General features: G+C 38.8%; 1 protein-coding gene across 7 annotated transcripts in view; it reads right to left on the reverse strand.

Annotated features, from left to right (window-relative positions):
* GRID2 (glutamate ionotropic receptor delta type subunit 2) overlaps nt 1–20,148 on the reverse strand; it is a 651,664-nt gene that overhangs the window by 70,954 nt on the left and 560,562 nt on the right. For all 7 annotated transcript variants that reach the window (XR_011903406.1, XR_011903404.1, XR_011903405.1 and 4 more), the window contains one exon: nt 14,747–14,942. Coding sequence is in view for 4 of the 7 variants with exons in the window: in XM_072334995.1 (XP_072191096.1) it covers nt 14,747–14,942 (196 nt within the window). In the remaining 3 variants the exon portion in view is untranslated. The remainder of the gene's footprint in view (nt 1–14,746; nt 14,943–20,148) is intronic.

Raw genomic sequence — 20,148 nt, forward strand, 5'->3', positions numbered from 1 at the left:
TTATGGATGATGCATCTAGGACGAGAGTATTTTAGGGTACCTGAAGATGATGAAAACAATATTTTCTGTTGTCTATTTTGACTTTTAAGTTATGGTTAGTCGTTTTCCAAAATACTCAGAGATCAAACATGCAGGTTCAATGGAAATCTAAGACCCAGAACAGGCAGCTATGTTCAGCAGCTACTGAAAGAGTAGCTCAGTCGACTTCGTATCTACATGGGCTACACAATCAGACTGGAACACACCTAAAGATATTCCAGCTGAATGAACTGAGAGACAAAACAGACCTGTAAAGACATAAAATACAGCAAGAGCATAATAAAAATAAATTAAAAAAAACCAAAACCCTAAAGAATGAATATCATCTGACACAGATTAAATCAGAACCACAGCCACATAATGTACATAAAACTTGTCACAGGGTGTTAGAAACACCTCACAGCTTACAAATTTTATTGAGTAATAATAATTAAATGCTGAAAGTGTTGTTGAGTGTCTGCAGAATAAATTATGAAAGGATAAAGTAGAATTTGATACAGTATCTATCAAAAAAAGAAGGTAAAACTCTACAAGACATAGAAAACTCCACTGAGCCTAGGCCTATTTTTAGAATAAAGCTCAACATTTTCTGTGTTTTTTTAGATGTAATTTTTCTCCGTTCAGCTAGAAATGGATCTGGATATCCCAAGATAATAAAATATCTCCTGCTCTTACAAGCTTTCCCCTTCATGTTATTCAGTTCACTAAGACTGGAATAGTCAAATCAACTTCCAAATTGGTAGATGCAAATACAGAGCACTGGTTTACTACTGAGTCTACTTCTTTCATTCAAAGATTATTTTTCTTTTGCAAAAATGCAATGCAATCCCATCTGATAAAGCAGGTATACTCCCTGCACCAAAGAATGAGGGCACATTCAGATGTACAGTACTCTAAATCAAGATTGTTATTGGAATCTCTGGAGAGAAAAGTAATGCCTTGAGTATTTTCCTCAAATTCTGTCATTCCCAAACACGTTATATATTTTAGCCAGAATTTCAGTACGAGCTCTTTAGAATTAATTTCATGTCTACTTCGATTCTCTTCCATAATCTCATTGCATATTCCATTTTTTGGTTTTCCTGCTCTGTTTTCCATCTGCCGCTCACTTCATTACATCCAAAAGCATTTAATATTCAAGCTAATCAAGAATAAGATACTGTTTAAAGAAAGCCATCTCCTTCATTTAGCTTTTAGCACAACTATAGCATAAGCCCAGACACTCAGTTTAATAATAGCATCATCTGAAGGACTAAAAGCACTTTTCTAGACATTCATTTACTTACACTCACATTTCCTTGTGTCAGAAATCATTCCTGCCTTTATTGTTTCTACTTGCTTAACGTGCTCCAACATTATTTTTCCAGACCATGCTATGAACTGCAACATTTAGACATTTTCCTTAGCAACATCTGGGTCTCCAAGAGAGATTCATATAATAATTTGCATGTGAAGGCAACACTTGGACAAAATTTTTAACACCTGAAGCCAAAATTTTGATTGTTAAAATACGGCGGTTCATAAGCATCTTTCCTCCCCCTCCAGCCCCCCCATGTCAAACACTGCTTTTTGAACAAGCACTAGCTGTGTGTCTCTCCTCTACTGAAGATGAACAGACTGTTCTTTCATACGAAGGTTTAGTGAAGCACCCTGCACGTGGTGGTGGGGCACCAGTGCCTATTGAGAAGCATCAATTGGCCCATCCTTCCAGGCCACTCCCAGCCCCATCCACAGCTGTGGTGCTCACACAGAGTCCCAGTTTTCTTCAGAATATTTTCAGAGCTCCTCCACAGACATTAGGAAGAAAACTGCATGAAACTTTTGGCTCTGCTGGATACTATTTGAAACTCCCTGAAATATTTACTGGAGCTGAAGCAGCGTGTTTGCATTTCACATCACTCTAGAGGAGGCATATGGAATAAGCCTGGAGAGCAACAAAACCCACAGGAGCCACTACTTGTGTCCCAGCTCAGAGCTCAATGCAGCCTGACAGCCTTGCCACTGCAGACTGCATACTCCTACAGTTGTCCTTTAGAGTAACAACCCCCTGCCACCCAAACACCAAATGTTATCTTCACAAGTATGATTTAAACCCACAGAAGTTAATCATATGGTTGACCATCTACTCTGTAGGGCACTGTGCAATGTTCACTCAGTCTGAACCCCTAAATCTGGAATGTCTTTTCTCCACACTCCCCACTTAAGCTCAAAACAAACTTTTACTTTCCTCACAGGAAACTGATATATTCCTACAAGACAAAGCCTTACTAGAAACTTTCCAGCTCTCTCTAATTTGATGATTTAGGACACTGTTAGAGAGTAGCCAGAAGCAGAGTTTACATAGCTTTCATACTCTCCCAGATGAGATGTTTTAAAGTTGGTTCTTAGAGATCACTCTGGCTCTACAACCTGTAATTATGCTTAAATGCACACAGGTATTTAGGAACACAGACCTGGAGTTTGTAAGCATAAGAAAAATTTGGGAGAATACTCAAAATGTTGAACTTCTGTTTTATATTTGAAAATTTAAGACTTCTCTAAGCTTTATTTCACTAGATGGCATCTTAAACGACGCTGGACTACTTGCTCTTGTTTTGAGATTAGGGCAATCTGATTTATTTAAAACCTCTGATAGTTAAATGCTTGATTCTTACATATGTTAGAGACTGTAGTCATAGAATGGCTTGGGTTAGAAGGGACCTTTAAGATCATCTAGTTCCAAACCCCCTGCAGGGATAGCTCTCATAGGCCAGGTTGCTCGGAGCCCCATCCAGCCTGGCCTTGAACACTTCCAGGGAGGGTGCATCTACAACATTTCTGGGTAACCTGTTCCAGTGTCACAACACCACCCTCACAGTAAAGAATCTCTTCTAAATGTCTAGTCTAAATCTAAAATAATTTCCCCTCAACCTGCCTCTACCCACCTTTCTAAGAAGTCCCTCCCCAGCTTTCCTGTAGGCTCCCTTCAGCTACTGAAAGGCTGCAATAAGGCCCTCACAGAGCCACCTCCAAGCTGAAGAGCCCCAGCTCTCTCAGCCTGTCTTCCTAGGGAAGGTGCTCCTAGGAAAGGTTGATTTTGCTATGTATGCCTTTCAGTTTAATTTTCCTGCTATTTTCCTTACTATTTCACTAGCATTTCATTGCTTACAAACTTGCTTATTAATGTATTGACTTATCTGAGGGTGTTAATCTAAAAAACTGGTATCAGAGGAGCTGCAGAAACTCCTTGAGCATTCTTCTTTTGCTTTTCTATTATAGCTGTAAGACTATTAGAATTGAAAAATTCTGATTGATTTCACAAGGGGCTATTAAATGTCTCAGGAAATTTTCTCTAGATGTACTTTCTGCAATTTGCTGATCTCTGGAATAGAATTCTTTGTTTGCTTTTGTTTGGTAACAAGTTATTTAACAGAAATGATATAAATCTGCTAGGTCAAGCTCTTTTATAAGCAATTACTATAACAGCTCTACAAATATCAACCAAGATCTCCCTGCTATCTCTTAGACTTCTCTCACCATTTCTGCTTTGCAGCTCCATTGTCTAAAACATGTTTTAGAGCTGAAATACATGGCACTTTATATATATATATATATATATCCCATTCTCACTGCTTCTATTCATAGCTTTTTCCCTGCTGCACATACCCTTTAAACAACCTTACATTCAAACCCATCATTTGCATTTGCTAATGCATCAAAATGTATTTGGGTTTTATTAAAATATGTTAATACATAGAAATGATAGCTGGAAACATTTAAGTAAGAAAGTGAATATATTACCAAGTTCGGTGCCTGAAGCAAGTGTGCTCTCCTGTCTCCATCTATTGATCATTAGTCAGAGCCTGCATTTCCCCTGATCTGAGCATGATATGTCCCTAGTGTAACCCACCATACTGTGAGCCTGAAGCTGGCTTCAAAGTGACAGCCAGAGTTTTGTAAAGCTTTGTTGGATGGTGAACTGAGTCTCAAAAGTCATCGCAGAGATAAACAGCAAGAGGGGATGGAGATAGCAAAGGAGATGTGTGACTGCATACAGATAGGTGAAGTGGGGAAAGAAGAAAAGCTCTGAGAGCTGGGAAAAAGTTGGAAAAGCTGGAATCCAAACAGAAGGAATAGGGAGTCAAAAAGCAGGAAAAAAAAATAAATGAAAAGCAAGAGGAAGGGAACAAAGTAAAAAGAATTCAGAAGGAAATGAATAAGTTGAGGGTGTTGGAGACTATGTAGTTCCCCACACACCCTCAGGATGGTAGTACTATTCATCTCCACAAACCTGGAAATACTACAGAACCTCTGTAGGAGAAGCACTACGTTAACTGAGATAAAAATGCAGAAACAAGAGCTCACAGGAGCAGAATAAGAGGCACCTAAAACCTTTTATGTCTCCTGTAGCTACATGAGAGCCCTCCAGACACTCAACTACATTTCTCTGCCAGGCACTTTATAGGATTTTTCTCTCTTAGGGTAACAAGATTCCAAAAGAATGGATAAGGGCACAGCTACACCTCTCTACTATGGAAAGGGAGGCAAGATTCAGAGACAGTGCAGCAAAGAGCGTCAGCTCTTGGTTTGCATGAGTGAGGAAGGGAGGTGCTAGCAAGGAAAGAGATACAATCCATATTTCCCTTTCTTCTGGAAGCAGCAGTTTTTAATGGATATCTTCCACTGATTATTTTAAAAAAGGGCTATAGAACCAAGTCCGGAAACAAAAGAAAGCATGTAGCTGCTTAAATTCCCCAAGTGCAAATATTTTTGTCACCTTCCCACAGGAAAAATGTCTACAAGAAGTGACCTGGGTTAAGCAACAGAAAACTCTTCAAGAATTATATTTTACTCAGCCTAAATGTTACATCCTCAAAGGTTGCACAGAAACAGCACAAATTTGAGAGGCAAGACTGGGAAAGCGTATTCTTAGAGCGTGTAACTTCCATCAGGAGTCTCTCTTGCTTAATAAAAAGCAATCTCATAGACCTAAAGGATTACAGGACTTGTAATGTCACATTCAGCCCAATTCCCACTAGATCAAAATAAATGACCGCTTGCCAAAGAGGAATGACATGCAAGCAGCACATTCCGTTTCTGAAGACAATAGATGCTAATGCAGCAGAGCCACGAGAGCTTAGCTCAAAGTCACTCTCCAGTAATACAACCTGAGATAACATACTGCTACTCAAAAATCCCACCACAAGCTGCAGACACATGAGGTGAGGTTCACTGCACTAATAGCATCCCAGCACAGTTTGCTTATCCCTCCACAGCTTTTGGTCATTTAAAGCTGTCGGGCACAGTTTTCTTTTTTTAGAAAGACAATGTCATAGATGGGAGACTCTGAGAAAATACTGTGTATGGTTTTAGTAATAGCATGAGAAGTACATTTGTGTGTTATGTGTACATTTGCATAGAAGTTTATAACCTAGGAGAAAATCACCCTCCATTGTATTTATGCTTCACTGTCAGATGCTACGTCAGGATCAAAGTCACTCCAACAACACCAAAATGATACCCTAACAAAACAGCCTTCAGAACATTTCTACCCCAAATGGTTTCTCTCTCAAATCTTTCTCAAGCTTTGAAGCTGATAAACAGTAAGAAGAACATCATCTTGTTTTGCTTTTAATTGAAAGAGTAACAAATATATCTACAAATATATCTTCTGTTCTGCTCACTTCAATGAAGCCTGTATTTCACTCATGAGATGGTTTGTAACAGCACCCATGAGAGTTGTTTCTCTTTTAGACCACTCCTCTGCTACTATGTAATAAATACACTCATCACATAAGGAACACTCAGATAACTTCCTTTTACAGAGTATTGCAGCAGTATTGCTCTGTTAGATCCAAATACAGTAACTTTCTTAGGGGTAGCTAAAGTAGGGATATTTTCATCATCCACCTCTATTTAAGTCACTCTTTCTCCCAAGCACCTCCATAAAACACAGCATAGCCACCTGAGAAAACTTTAGCAGAAAAAAAATGTTAGAAATAAAATTCCATTAACCAAACATACATTCAGCTTTCAAAACCACAGACTGCAAATTAACTCTATTTTAAAATTATTTCCTAGTTGTCAGACTTCTTAGCCCTCTTTCCCTTCCAAGATTTCCCACTCTCTAAGAATCCCTGCTTCAGGACAGGGCTTGGCATTTCTGCCATTAATTACTTGCCAGCACAGATGCAATCAACCACATGTTGCTTAGTCAGAAATTTGAAGTCTCTCATACATGGTGGTGTAGCAATTGGACAGATCAATATGATGGGAAAAGCACTGCAACAAAGGTGTGACAACAGAAGGATCCGCACAGTAGAAAGGTGCTATAAAGGAAGGGAAGAAGATTGCTCACCTGAATCAGAAGACTCTTGTTTTGTAGTGGAAAAGCTTCCCCAAGGAGGGATCTCCAGTCAGAAACCTTTTCCCCATGGCAGTCAGCTCTTAAATGAGGTCTATGGGAGGTGCAGCCAGGCTCCACCTCTTCCAGTCACAGAGCTGAATTGCCTTCACCTGTGTTCCCATGGCTGACTGGGTCTTTTCCACAGGTGTTCACTCAATCAGTGTTTCAGGCCATGACTCAGCAGTTCCCATACAGGTAGTCAGGATTACAGTGCTTAGATGGAACACAGAAACATTTCTACAGAGATGATCTACCATCAGGACAGGGACGCACACAAGGATTAACTTTCTTAGCATCATCCTAGTTAGTCCACTTTTAATCAAAAGAAACCTCAATTGAGATATCCACCAACAAACCTTTGTCAGTGGAGATGAAGGTTCCCTCTGGGTCTGTCACGTGGAAAGATTAATAGGGTTAGAAATGGCCTAAGGTGAGATGAACTTGATGTCTGACCATTAGCATGAAGCGTGGAAATCCATCTCATTTCACACTCGGCCCTCAGAGGGCTGTCAGCTATTCTGTTTACAGCGAAAAAAGTCTGATCTCAGTTCTCTGCAGAATGGTAGTCTACAGAAGTCAAGCAAAATTAGTTCCATGGGGTATATTTTGCCATTTCTTATTTTCTTTTTCTTTATTTTTTTTTCTGTTTTTATTGCCTTTTCTAGTTGCGAATCATGATCTTATTGTGATAGGTACTGTACAAAACAGGTCACCAAGGAAAATAGCTTCCCAGCTTAGACACTCCCAGCCATTCTCTAGAGAAGTAAATTGCCTGTCTACAATAGTTAGGAATGAAAGCTGGGCACTTAAATTAGGCCCCCAAAGTTACACACAGTGGGAACATTGTTGTAGCCATGACAGTTTGATGATCTTAGTGAAGCAGTTTTAAGTGAAAAGTAAGGAGAAGAAGGGATATAACAGGGTGCAGTGCCTAAATAACCTGGCTTTCAAAGCCTTGTCTGAGAGCAAGAAAAAACTTCAAGAATATTAAAATGTCTCTGAGATGCAATTACGATTGTAAGCGAGATAATGCAGGAGAAAAATGTAGCTGGCAACAAGGAAGTTGTAGAAATGAGAGAAAATAAGGACTGTTCACCCAGTCAATACATTTTTCCTCCCCCTCCCTTTCTTATTATTTTCCTGACTGTTAGAAACTGTAGCTCCTGTGCTCATCTTCTGAAGTTAGGCTATACCTTTTCTTTGAATCTCCTTCTCAGGAGATGTTCAGAACCCGTCTGGATGCCTATCTATGCAACATGGTCTAGGAAGCCTGCTTTGGAAGGGAGTTTGGACTAGATGATCTCTAGAGGTCACTTCCAGGCCCTACAATTCTGTGATTATTTGATAAAGGTGCAAAAGTCTGACAAAGATTGTTTTCTGAGAAATACCCTTCCTCTGGTAATGGATGTGGTTCATGAAATTGGTTTACTGTGGGTTATAATAGTTTTTCAGTACATCAAAGTTATATTTATGATGGTATTTAGATCACTATAGCATTAATTACCTCCCTTCTTATTTGGCAGTTATAAAGTAAGCCAAATTAAGGGAAAGAGCAAAGAGCAACAACAAAACAGAGTGGCTCAGTGGATAGGCTGTGATCGTAGAACACCAGAGACCTACTACACCTAGGCTTTTCTTAGTGCAATAATAAAGGAGAACATGAAGGCATCTGGAGAAGATGACTGTCTGGAAGGAAAACTTCATACCTTGGAGAACGCAGAAATATGCTTTAAAGAGAAAGAAGTTGCTCCCTTGCACTGGAAACTCACACCAATGATTTTTCAATTCAGAAATAAGAAAACTATAGGTTGAGTGCCAACAGACCATGAGGGGCCTTGAAAGCCAATACAGACCCTCTCTTTATTTTATTTATTTATTTATTTTTAGATGGAGGCTGGGGAGCATGGGTACAAGAGCACTATCAGTAGAACCAAATGCAGGAGAAGTGTTTTGTAAAGTTCAAAGAAACCTGCTAAAAAACTGCTGTATTCAAGAACTGGAGGTTGTATAGCTAAATCACAGACATGTTATGAAGGGTAAAGTGGCGAAATTTATACACATTTGGATACAAATTTAACAGATAGTGACTGACATCAGAATATAAACTAGGGCAAGAAAAACCCACTGAAAGAAAATGGAAAGTAAAACCAGATGGAAGAAGTAAAGCTAGATACTATAGGATTTATGTTGAACTAAAACAAGACACCCATGAAAGACATTACAGCAAAACATGTATGCTTAATTGCAGATACAAAGAGCTCATTTTCAAGTGGGAGAAGCAGAACTGCAAGGTTTAGAGTCACTAGCTGAATTTCTTTGACTTGAGAATCCCCAGGGACGAGCAACAGATAGAAAGTATTATGGTCTCAGAAATAGCATGGCCCATAGAAACTAAACAGACCTGAAAAATTCTCCAAAATAACAGAGGACTAAGAGGGGGAACAAGCAAAAACAGTCATGTATGGAAGAATGGTCTGTCACCACAGCAGGATGTCACTTAGTGACATCTGAGACTGCTAAAAGGACTGGCAGGGATTTGCAGATTGAACAGAAGTCATTATTAGCTCGGATGGCATTGTGGTGAGAGCACAAGGTGGAAGGTACATTTGGGAGCTTGTAGGGTAAAACAGAAGGTGAACTGAGTTTTCAGGAAATTTTGGATAGAAAAGGAATAGAGCATTCACTGGCTTCGTTGTTGAATGAATACATGTGTGCAGATCTATTTTTTGATATGCTGATAATACTGATTAAAATTTTGACTTAAATTGTGAATGGAATACAGCCAAATTGCACTAAATAAGAACTTCTACAGGTATTCTACTCCAGATAAAAATTTCTCTAGAAATTCCTAATTGGATCAAATTTGGAATAAATTTTGGAATATTCATGAGGTAGAGGAAGCCTTTTGCTGATCTCACCTTCAATACCGAGAAAATGAGAAAACAAGAATAAAAGTTTTACATTTTACTTTTGAAACTATGGCCATCTTCCTCATGTCCTGTTAACCATCACAGCTCAGTCATTAAACATCCCAAACACCCCGATCCCCAGGCTAATTCAGATAACTAACGGCCTTTTGATAACGCCTGAAGGTAAGATTGTACCACATTTCCAGTGCTTTCAGGACAGATATTTAGTAATCTGCATTTTTTTCCTGTTGTAAGTTTGCTTAAATCCTAGATATAGGAGCAAAGATACACAGAATTGCAGAAGGAAACCTTTCTCCAGGCTGGTTATTCTTTAGGTTCAAGCAAGCTGGAGCAAAGTTGTGATAAGGCTGTTAGAAACATGCTTTGCAAGAAAATATAATCCACTCCCACCTTAAACTGACACGTTGACAAACTTTGGTACTTTGAACATTACAGTGCCAGAGGATCCCACATTCGTCCTGTCATTATTAACAGCACACTGATGGTAAACTGGGCTCAGACTTGGAGTTGGGACTTGCTCCCCAGGAAAAGGCTGCCATACCACAAATAAGACAGAGACAGACCATCTGGTGAGTTGGTACCCCTAAGCACCTGTCAGCTCCAAACCATGGACCATAAAGGAAAAGGTAATTGCAAAATAAATAAATTGCACCCTCAGCTGTAGGGCTGAACATGTCGATGTCTTAAGGGTACTCCTGAACGTTATTACTGGTGGAGAAGCAACAGAATATCTCATCTGCCCAAGAAGCATCACTTCCAGAGGCAGAGAGAAACCAGTGTAAGGGTTGATAATTAGTTTCCTAATCAAAAACTTCGCAATGCAGCTGATCCCTTTGGAGAGAAGACATACAGAAGATTGGAGTGCAGTTCCAGCATTTTTACATGCTCTTGCCTTTTTCATTTCCTATTCCTTCCACTACAGAACAACAGTACAGGTTCAATATCTAAGAAGTCTGCTTGATTATCTCCTGTTTTTCCTGTTTTTCGACTGACTAGCTGTGTTGTCAGAGATGTCCATAACAAAGACTGAAAACATCAACTAGGTCTTTCTGTAGTTTGATGAGTGTATCTGCTACCAGAATGACAATTTCAATGGCAAGTTGGTAAATAGATTAATTACCTAGTTTAGGAGTTTTCTGCCCCATCAACAGATGCCATTACTGCTGCAAATGAAGAATAACTACGTCCAGTCATTGATAATTTCTCCTAGCACAGATATGCAAATCATTATTACTCATTTCTTCCCCAGAAAAATCATCAAAGCAAAAAAATCAGCAAAGCTTTGTTATGGGCTTTTCATAGGTAGTTTAAACAATAATATTATTCCTGTTAAGAATATTCTCAGGAATGTAAAACTATCATCCATAGTCATCTGAGGAAAATGAAAAGCCTCAGCAATTGTTAGTGTGTTTCCAATACAGGCAAAATGACAAGAAAATGAAAATGTCAAGACCAGATTTCTTTTGATATTGTGATGGGTTTTAGGGAGGAAATATGAATACACTGGAATTGAGAGAGTAAAATGAGTTTTTTGTATTTCACCATCCAAAAAGCATTAATTCTCCTGGCAGTCATCCTCATGTTTCCTACAAGCTAAATATTTTACACACAGAGTTAAACAGACGGAGGTTACAAATGCATTTTGATTCTGCCTATGCAGCCTGGGAAAGGAATTTTCCACTTTGTACTGCTGAGAAAAATGGAGATGCTGTAGGCTACAGAGTCTTGTTCAGAGGAATGAGGTGGGTAGGATAGGGCATTAGGCACTATTATACTCTAGGGAAGAAAGAGCAGACAGGGGCACAATGGAAGCACTTCATTATATTTTAAATGGGAATAGTTCCAAGGATAGGAAAGCCTGTGGTGCTTGTAAAGGATTAAGCAGGGTAATGTGCTTTTTAAGAAGACATAAAGATGTATGTAATGTGATATGTTTAAGCCTAAATGATTTTCTTGGAGTCCTCAATGAATGTTTAAGCAGGCATGACTTAGGCCTTGGTAAATCCCCTCTCTGAATAAATAACTTCCCTGAAAATACAGACTCCTTTGACGGAATGGGATGAATATTTCATAACCTATGGAAAAAAAAAAAAAAAAAAGAAAAAAGAAAAAAAAAAGGAAAATCAATTTGAAATACATGAAATACACAAAATTCTAAGGAATAATAAAGGAAAAAAAAAAAAAGAGACAAAAGTGACTATTCTCTGGAATAATCAAAGCATATAAAGGAATACAGATAACTCCCCAACTGTTTTGATTTGACAAAGCAGGAGGACAAACATCTGAATGCTTTCCTTGCTCTGATATAGATTCTAAACTGCTTTTTGTTGTCCTTTGAGAAAGGCAGAGACAATAATCTTTAGAAATCAGAAAAGTGCCTGCACTCTTCAGGCTTTCTCCTGTTTGAGGTATTTAAGAGTGCTGTCCTTTCAAGGTAAATCCAACCAGCTCCTGTCTAACAGGACCTGATGTACACACGTAAACTGCTGTTCACGTGGATGCTCAGCGATATGTGTGCATCTGATTTATGAGAAGAACAGAAGCAATATATATCAAAGATCAGAAACTTAAAATAGCACAATTTTACATCTTTTTTTTTCTTCCCTGCCTTATTCTCCCACCAGGAAATAGAAGTCAGTGCTGCAGACATTCTGTTGCAAAATGGGATCGCTGTCATTTGGCTACAACTTTCTCTCACTTGTACAGGTGTGATTCCCCATGAGGTCTCTGGTCTAGCAAATGCACCATCCTGCTGAGCAAGGGATAAGAAGCTGAATACATCAGCATTTGATCCACCTCCCCCTCCTCTGTTTAAAGATACATTCTACTGCTACTTTCCTCCAAATATTTGAAGAACAGAAGTGAGACAAAACAGTGGGATTTTAAGATATAATAAAAATGCTTGGTTAAGCCTTTTCAATATCCTGATGTCTACCTGTCTGTCTAACCCTGTAATCTTGTGACAGCTACTTGCAAACCCAGTTCACCTCAGAGAGAGTGCAGCAGGGCATGGACATCCCACTGTTACGTGATGCATTCGCATTGGTTAACAAAGAACAGAGGGACGCCTGGTGGTTCATTCTGTCCAGAACTATAATCTGGTTGTGTTAGTGGCCCTAGTGCAGCCTGTTAAATTCATTCAAGGCTCCGAAGAGCATTACAAAGTATATACATATATATATATATATATATATATAGGCAGAGGGGACCCACAAATTCTTTCCTGTAAAATGTTGTTTTTCAAGCTATTCTACAGATCATAGTCCCTGCCTTGTATCAATTATCTTTTTTAAAGGACACCACCCATAAGGGTGGTCAAGCACTGGAACAGGCTTCCTAGAGAGATGGTTGATGCCCCCTGCCTGGCAGCATTCAAGAGTCATTTGTATAATGCCTTCAATAACACACTTTAACTGTTGGTTAGCCCTGAAGAGGCTCGGTAGTTGCACTAGGTAATCTTTCAAAGTCCCTTCCAGTGGAACTATTTTATTCTACTCTACCCTAATTTTCCATGCCTAAGAGCAGCTTTTATCATCACATTCATCTTCCAGCTGAGGGAGAAGTATCTCAAATGACTCTTGAAAGGGACAGCTTCAGTGGTATTTCTTGTGTTTGCCTGTAAATCAATAGAACTTTCTTCCTAAGCAATCCAAATATGATCTCCCAAAAGCTTTCATGCGAACAGCAGTTGGTAGATAACCTTTTTCTGTGTTCTTCCTGTAAGGGAAAAGGAGGAGAGAAACTGCACACATATAGGTGGGTATGTATATTCTTTGGAATCAAGCCCTTAGGTATTTTAAAATTGGAGTGCCTGGCTTGCTCACATACTGCAGCTTGGCTGTTTGACGTCACTTGCAAGTGCTTATTCCTGGGAAGCAGAAACAAGGGAACCTGACAAGACCCAGATAGTTTTGATGGTATAGGTTTTAAGACAGCAACTGTCATGTTTCCGGGAATTAGAAATCAAAGATTATAATCCAGAATTACTTGCCAGTATGACACATCTGTTCTTTTCCCAGGTAAAAGCAATTTGTCAACATACTGCTGGCTGTATTGAGTGCTATGCTTACTGTGCTCTGATTTTTGATTCTCCTGAACCCCTCAGTATAATCTGGGAAGGAAGGAAAACAGAAGGAAGTTTTTATAATACAAAAGGCAAACCCTAGCTTTATCAGTTCTTTGCAAACTGAGCTAAAATGTGTATTCTCAAAAAAAAAAAAGCAAAAAAAAAAAAAAAAAAAAGCAATTTTCTCCAGCCAACAAATCTTTAGATTTTTTTTTTTTTTTTTAAATCTTGCTTTCTCATCTTATGCCTTTTCCTAAAGGAGTTTCAAAAGCAGAGCTCCCCATTCAGTCATGCCATTTTGTCCGTCACAACAGAAAATATGATACCAGTTATACAGACTGAACTAGTCATTATTAAAATGCTGAACCACCTTTGTAACTCTGTGGTTCTTATATTATCAAGAGATAAATAGTGTCTTAGTCATTCTTTCGAACATTGCTTTTTCTTTTGCGTGTTTGTGTTGGGTGTCAAAACACAGAAATTACATGTTGCAAATGGATTTCACTGAAAACGAAACAGGGTTTGCTCCTGTTTTTAGAGGTCTTTAGACCAAACTTTAGATAAAGCCCTACTTTATGGATATTTGCCCTGATTAATCATCACATTTCCAAATTTAAAATGAAATCTGCAAAACACAGTATTTGACAAGTTTGATTTTAAAACTCAATGAGAAAACATAATAGCAGGGATAAAGTTTATATTTAGTCTCCCATTAACCATTATTCACTCGCACTGACCTGCTTCATGGAGTACTGTTCTTGTAAATGCTGTAACTGTTAATCGAAAGCAAGGGAGGGAAATGTTACATTCACCTGCAAAAATTGACTCAAATTATGCTCTCTCAGTTAAAAGCACTATAAAAGTTGGTTGATCATTTTGTTCTCCCTGCCTCTCTTGAAATATATGTGATTCAGACTTCACAGAAAGTCAGAGCTGGGAGCCTACAGAAGTAAGTTAATCAATATCTTGTACTGAAAAGTGCTTTGAACTTTGTACAGTACATTGCCATACATCTTCTGGCATGAGCAGTCCAGTGATCCTATACTCATTTTGCATCCTGACAAATGCTTTCATCTCTCATACCTATAAATCCTTTTCAGAGTGAACACTCTAGGTACTTACATTTTAAAATATAGTTGAAAACAAGTTACCTCACCGAGAAGTCCCAATCCTCTATGCTGATACAACAGGCTTGCAAAAATTGGTACAAGGCATGATCATTATCTGGGTACCGATACATCCCTGACAGTTAAAAGCAACAGCTAAGCAAATCTGGTATTTACAACAGTGAGTCTCCAAAGGAAAGGAGAAAACAAGTCACAATACCTTTTGAATGCCTGCGGTTGACTCCAAGACGTTGTTCTCTGAACCATTACTTCTGTTAATCATCCGCCACATTTGGGAATACATGCTGTCCCTCTCAAAAGGATTCATCCCTTTCACTCGAACGTGTTCATACACTGCAGAGTCCAAGACAGTGCCATAAGGAATATCCGTCTGCCTTGAGAGATCCTGGAGAGACCTTAATTGTTGGTGAAGAAAAGAGACATAGGAGACTTAAAGCTGTATTTTGAAGAGGAAGATGCTGCAGGAAAGAAGAAGGCAATGTATAGAAAGATGGCTGTCAAGCCACTTTCTTTTCATATATATATTTTTAATAACTTAATTGATTTATTATTATTTTTTTTTTTTTTCAAAGACAACCTGAGTCTGAAAATTGTTGTGGTTTAAGACACAAGGAGGAATATGAAATGAAAGGAAGGGCTGGAAATAATGAAAATGAGTGAAAAGATAACAACAGAAGGAGCAAGAGGATCCTGTCAAATGCTGGTAGCTCCTCTGTGCAAGGGCAAACTTGTCAAAACCAGCTTTCTGAGCGACCAGATTATGTGACAAAGAAGAGCTTTTTGGTGCAATCCCTTCACTGAACAACGCACCCACCACACAGAGCAGATTGCATCCTATATGATCTTCAGCAATGGGATGTTTTCTCATATGGTTTCATGAAATGCCTCTGTATTATGGTTCACATTACTCTGATAGATTTGCTCTACTTCACATATTATGAAGTCTTATTTATTTTCTACAAACAGAAAAATATTAACCACTTTAGAAGTTTCTAAAGAACTTAAATACAACTTTGTCAGCCCTGCTTTGGCCTTAAAATACATATATATCTTTATAGTCTTTTAAGTCTCCTTACCTCCTGGCCTCTATTTTTCTGTCCTACAGAATTACTCTCCCATACCTTTGTTTCTTTAATGGCATTCATTAAAGTTTCAAAATAACTACTGCAATACATCTAGTGCCTAAAATCCATTACAGCTTTCCTGGTACAAATTAACTTTGTATAAACTACACAAATCTAATGGATGACACCTAAGGACAAATCAAGGATCTGAGTGCTGTCTTAAAGCAGGTTATAGCAAATTGTAAAAGGTCTCTGCAGCTGCAGAAAATGCAAACACAATGGTAGGAAATTCATCAAATTCCAAGATGCATTTTTGAAACAAGTAAATTTAGAGGCTAGAAAAAGAATATTGTATAGGGGAAAAAAAAAAAAAAAAAAAAGGAAAAAAAAATAAAATTCTTAAATGTCCTAGAGATGACACCAAAGACAACGCGCCTTGAAGGATACAGAGGGCAAGAAAAGAAGGAAGAAATCAATAGAGCCCAATGGCAAGGTTTTACAGGTTCACTGAGTCAAAGAGAAATCCTTTGAAATTCAGACACATAGGCAAAGAAAAACATTGAGCAAGAGCTAAATTCTAAATAGATAACATATAGCAAATATTAGAGAGGGATAAATTAAAAAAAAATAATAAAAATCCATTAAAAATCCCAAATCCTCTTATCTGTTTCCAACAAGATGGTATTCCTCTTCAAGAACAGAAGCAACAAGGAAACTGTAAAGAATCAGTACACATACAGCACTGTCAAATGTGATCAAGGGAGCTGTGAGATGAAGCTTTTACTGAACCTGAGAATATTGGTCTCTTACAACGTAACTGAGATTTGCCCTTTTCTGGGAAGAAAAATGTGAGACTACAGTAGACTAAGGTGTCAGGAGACTCCTTCTTTATTTGCTAGCAGGTGAATTTACCCATAAAGAAAATACCAGACAAACACAAAACCAAAAACCCCAGATCTGTGTATCAGTCCAGTGCTTCATTCAGTATAATTCCCCAAAGTTCCTAACACTGTAACTGTGCACCACTATATACCTTGTAGAATACGAAAGTCAAGAAGAGGCTGATGGAAATGAATTCCCTTATTTGATAAATTTCAGAATGTTGATGTAAGATTACATTCTCAAATATTTTAGACTTCTCTGTTCTCAGCAGTTCTCTTAGCCAAATGGACAAATACAGAGGACAATGAGTTGAGTTCTTGAATTCTGTGCTTAAACTATGCCTACGCAAGCTCTTTTGCCAACCACTTGGATGCTTGGATTCAAGAAGAGCATTTCATTCAACAGTGTAAAAACAGTTACTGAATGTAAACTGCAGTGTAACCAAAGTAACAGTGGGATTTCTGTATAAGCACACGTACAAACAGGGTTTAATGTGAAAAGGGAAAAGTGGAAGGAGAAAAACACAAACTTACTTAAGCTTTAGAGTGTCCTTCTTTGTTGAAACTCTTCTACTTGTAAATGTATTTTTGACTACTTTGCAATTGAAAAACTAAAAATAAAATCAAGTCTAGACAGACATATATATGAGTTCTGAATGATTAATTATTAATATTAGAAAAATATGAAACTCCATAACAGGCAGCATGTGAAAGGAAAGCAATAAATATTTATAAAAACACTAGTGGTGATCAGAGGAATTACAAAAGTAAGTTCCTTGGGTATGATGTTAAATTTAGGTCTAATAAACTGAAATAAGGCTTGATAACATTTAAAGATAGCCATAAGGTTGATTTCTTCAGGGAAAACAACATTCACCCTAGAAATTACTAGAAAGAAAGAAAAAAAACACAAAACAAGATTTTAAAAGTTCCTCATCAGATGGTATGAAGAACAGGGAAGTATGGAAAGGTAAGAAAGAAGGAATTCAGGTAGGGACTGCTTGAGAGCATGTGACATAGAAGCCCATGGGACCTGAAAGACTTCATGAAGTGCACTGAGAAAGCAGACCATATTTCTTGAAAGACTGTTCACTGCCACCTTCAAAAGTGAGACTGAAGGAATCCACCTCTCCATCTCCCTCATCTTGGAGAAAGGACACGATCAGACTATCTTCAAGTGATCACAAGCGTGAAAGTATGATTTAGGGAACTAGGGCTGCTCAGCCTTGATTCAGTTTCTGAACAATAACAAGGAGTGAGCTCTCTTGAAGCACGTTTCTGAGCATATGAAGGAGAAAAAGCTGATAGAACAGACAGCACATAATTACCAAGGCTGTTCAGGTTTGACCAAGGCCTTCTCTTTTAATAAAATGCCTGAGTTTATGGACAAGACCAGCACAATGGATGCAATTTACCTTAAGTTTAGCAAGTTTTCAGTAATGTCTCCCACAATATTCTTATATATAAATTAGGTTATTAGGCCTGGCTATGTGGAAAACCAAATGGCAAAGGCACAATGCCAGGAGGAGTGACTGACACACCAAAAGACTGTGCTTCCATTCAGTGAGACCTGGACAGGAAGGGTGGAGAGGAACCTTAGGAGGTTCTGCAAGGGCAAATGCAGAGTCTCACAGCCAGAGAGGAATGACTGCACGCATCAGTACAGGTCAGGGGCTGAGTTGTTTGAAAGGAGATCTGCAGAGAAGGATCTAATTGTCCTAGTGGCAAACAGGTTGTCCATGAGCCAGTAGTGTGCCCTTGTGGCCAAAGACAATCAATACTATTCTGGGATTCACTAAAAGGAGCATGGTCAGCAACAGGATGAGGGAGGCTATTCTTCCTCTCTACTCTTCTCTGGTGAGGCCACATCTGAAATAACCATGTCAAATACCAGGCTCCTCAGTTCGAGAAATACAAGCACTTTCTAAGAGAGAGTCCAGTGCAGAGTGACAAAGATGACAAGAGGCCTGGATCATCTCCCTTAAGAGGAATCTGGAACCATTCAGCCTGGAGAAGATGGGATCTTATCTCTGCTTATAAATATCTAAAGGATGGGTGTCATGTGGATGGGGCCAGGCTCTATAGTGGTATCCAGTGACAAGACAAGGGAACACAGGAAGTTCATATGAGCATGAGGAAAAACACATTTATTTTGAGGGTGACAGAGCACTGGATTAGGCTGCCCAGAGAGGCTATGGAATCTCCTTCTCTGGAGATACTCAAGACCCAACTGGATGCTTTCCTGTGCAACCTACTTTAGTAGGGAATCTGCATTAGGAGGGGTATTGAGGCCCTTCAAAGCCCTGTGACTACTCAAAAAGTAGTGGTTAGTGGGTTGTATCACACCTGAAATCCAGTTGCAAGTATCACAAGGGATAAATCTCTTTCAGTATCCTGGAAGAGGTGAGGAAGCACCCTGTTATCAGATTTGTGGACAGCACAACACAGGCACCTCAAGAACAAAACCACCGTTCAGATGAACCTCAAAAAGCTGGAGGAAGAGGCCAACAGAAACATTGTGAAATTCAACAAGAAATGAAAAACCTTGAGCTGCAGTAGGAATAATGTTCTTCAACAACCCACACTGGGAATTCTGGGCAGCAGATCTGCAAATAGGCATTCCAGTAGACAACAGCAAGCCTTGATGAGAAATACTTTGTTTCACCATTACACGGAGTGCTGTGTAGAAGCAGGTGCATTACACTTGCATTTATAGGCTACATATCTGTCAAAAGCGTCACTGACAAAAGGTGCTAGACTAATGCAAGACACTATATTCACCCATTCTGTGTCAGTGCCTCTGCTGCCAATATGCTTCAGTATCTCCTGGCAGTGCTCAGAAGTGCTACAATCTGTCATGGGATACATATTGTAATGTCCAGTAATTGTTTTGTTATTTGTCATACATATTGTTAGAAAAGAACAGAAGAAAATATTTATTGAGTCCCCAGTTTCTAACGACACCACCTAGCAAAACTGCAATCATAACCAGACTCTGTATAGCCATATAATTTCTAATGTAACAAGCAACAAAGTGTTTTTCTGAAATATAATTGCTAACTGGTATATAAATGATACATATAGCTGCTGCCACAAACAGCACAAAAGGATAAACAGCTCCTCTCTAAATCTTGCAGCTGTAAAATCAACCTCACTATTTTCAGGTGGGAAAAAATGCTAGACATAAGCAGCTCATCCAGAAGGGTACTACAGAGAGGTATGGAGGAGATCTCATTTCATCAGGGAGAAGGAAGTGAGAGTGTCATCATACCCAAATGGATCACCAGAAGAGAAATGACAAGGATGATTAAGTTGATGCCTTCAGGAAGGTGCATTCTAGCTGTCTATTCTGGCATTAACTACAATCTGCAGCTCTTCACTATTTGATGTCCTACCCTAAAACACAAGATGCCTCTCAACTTCCCTGTTCCTCACCTTTGCACATCATAGGTACTGCTCTGTGCTGAGAAAATAACAGCAGGTAGATGACAGTAAGATGGGCTTAAACTCTGCAAATGAGAAAAACCCCAGGGCCAGCCAAAAACTCCATCATAGACTCACTCAACCCTATGCTGAGGAGTGAAAAAGGTTTGCAGACTCTGAAATGCACATGTCCTCACTGCTGTGCAGACAAGCTGCAGACAAGGAAAAGACTT

Source organism: Excalfactoria chinensis, chromosome 4 (genome assembly GCF_039878825.1).
Source record: "Excalfactoria chinensis isolate bCotChi1 chromosome 4, bCotChi1.hap2, whole genome shotgun sequence".
Taxonomy (NCBI): Eukaryota; Metazoa; Chordata; class Aves; order Galliformes; family Phasianidae; genus Excalfactoria; species Excalfactoria chinensis.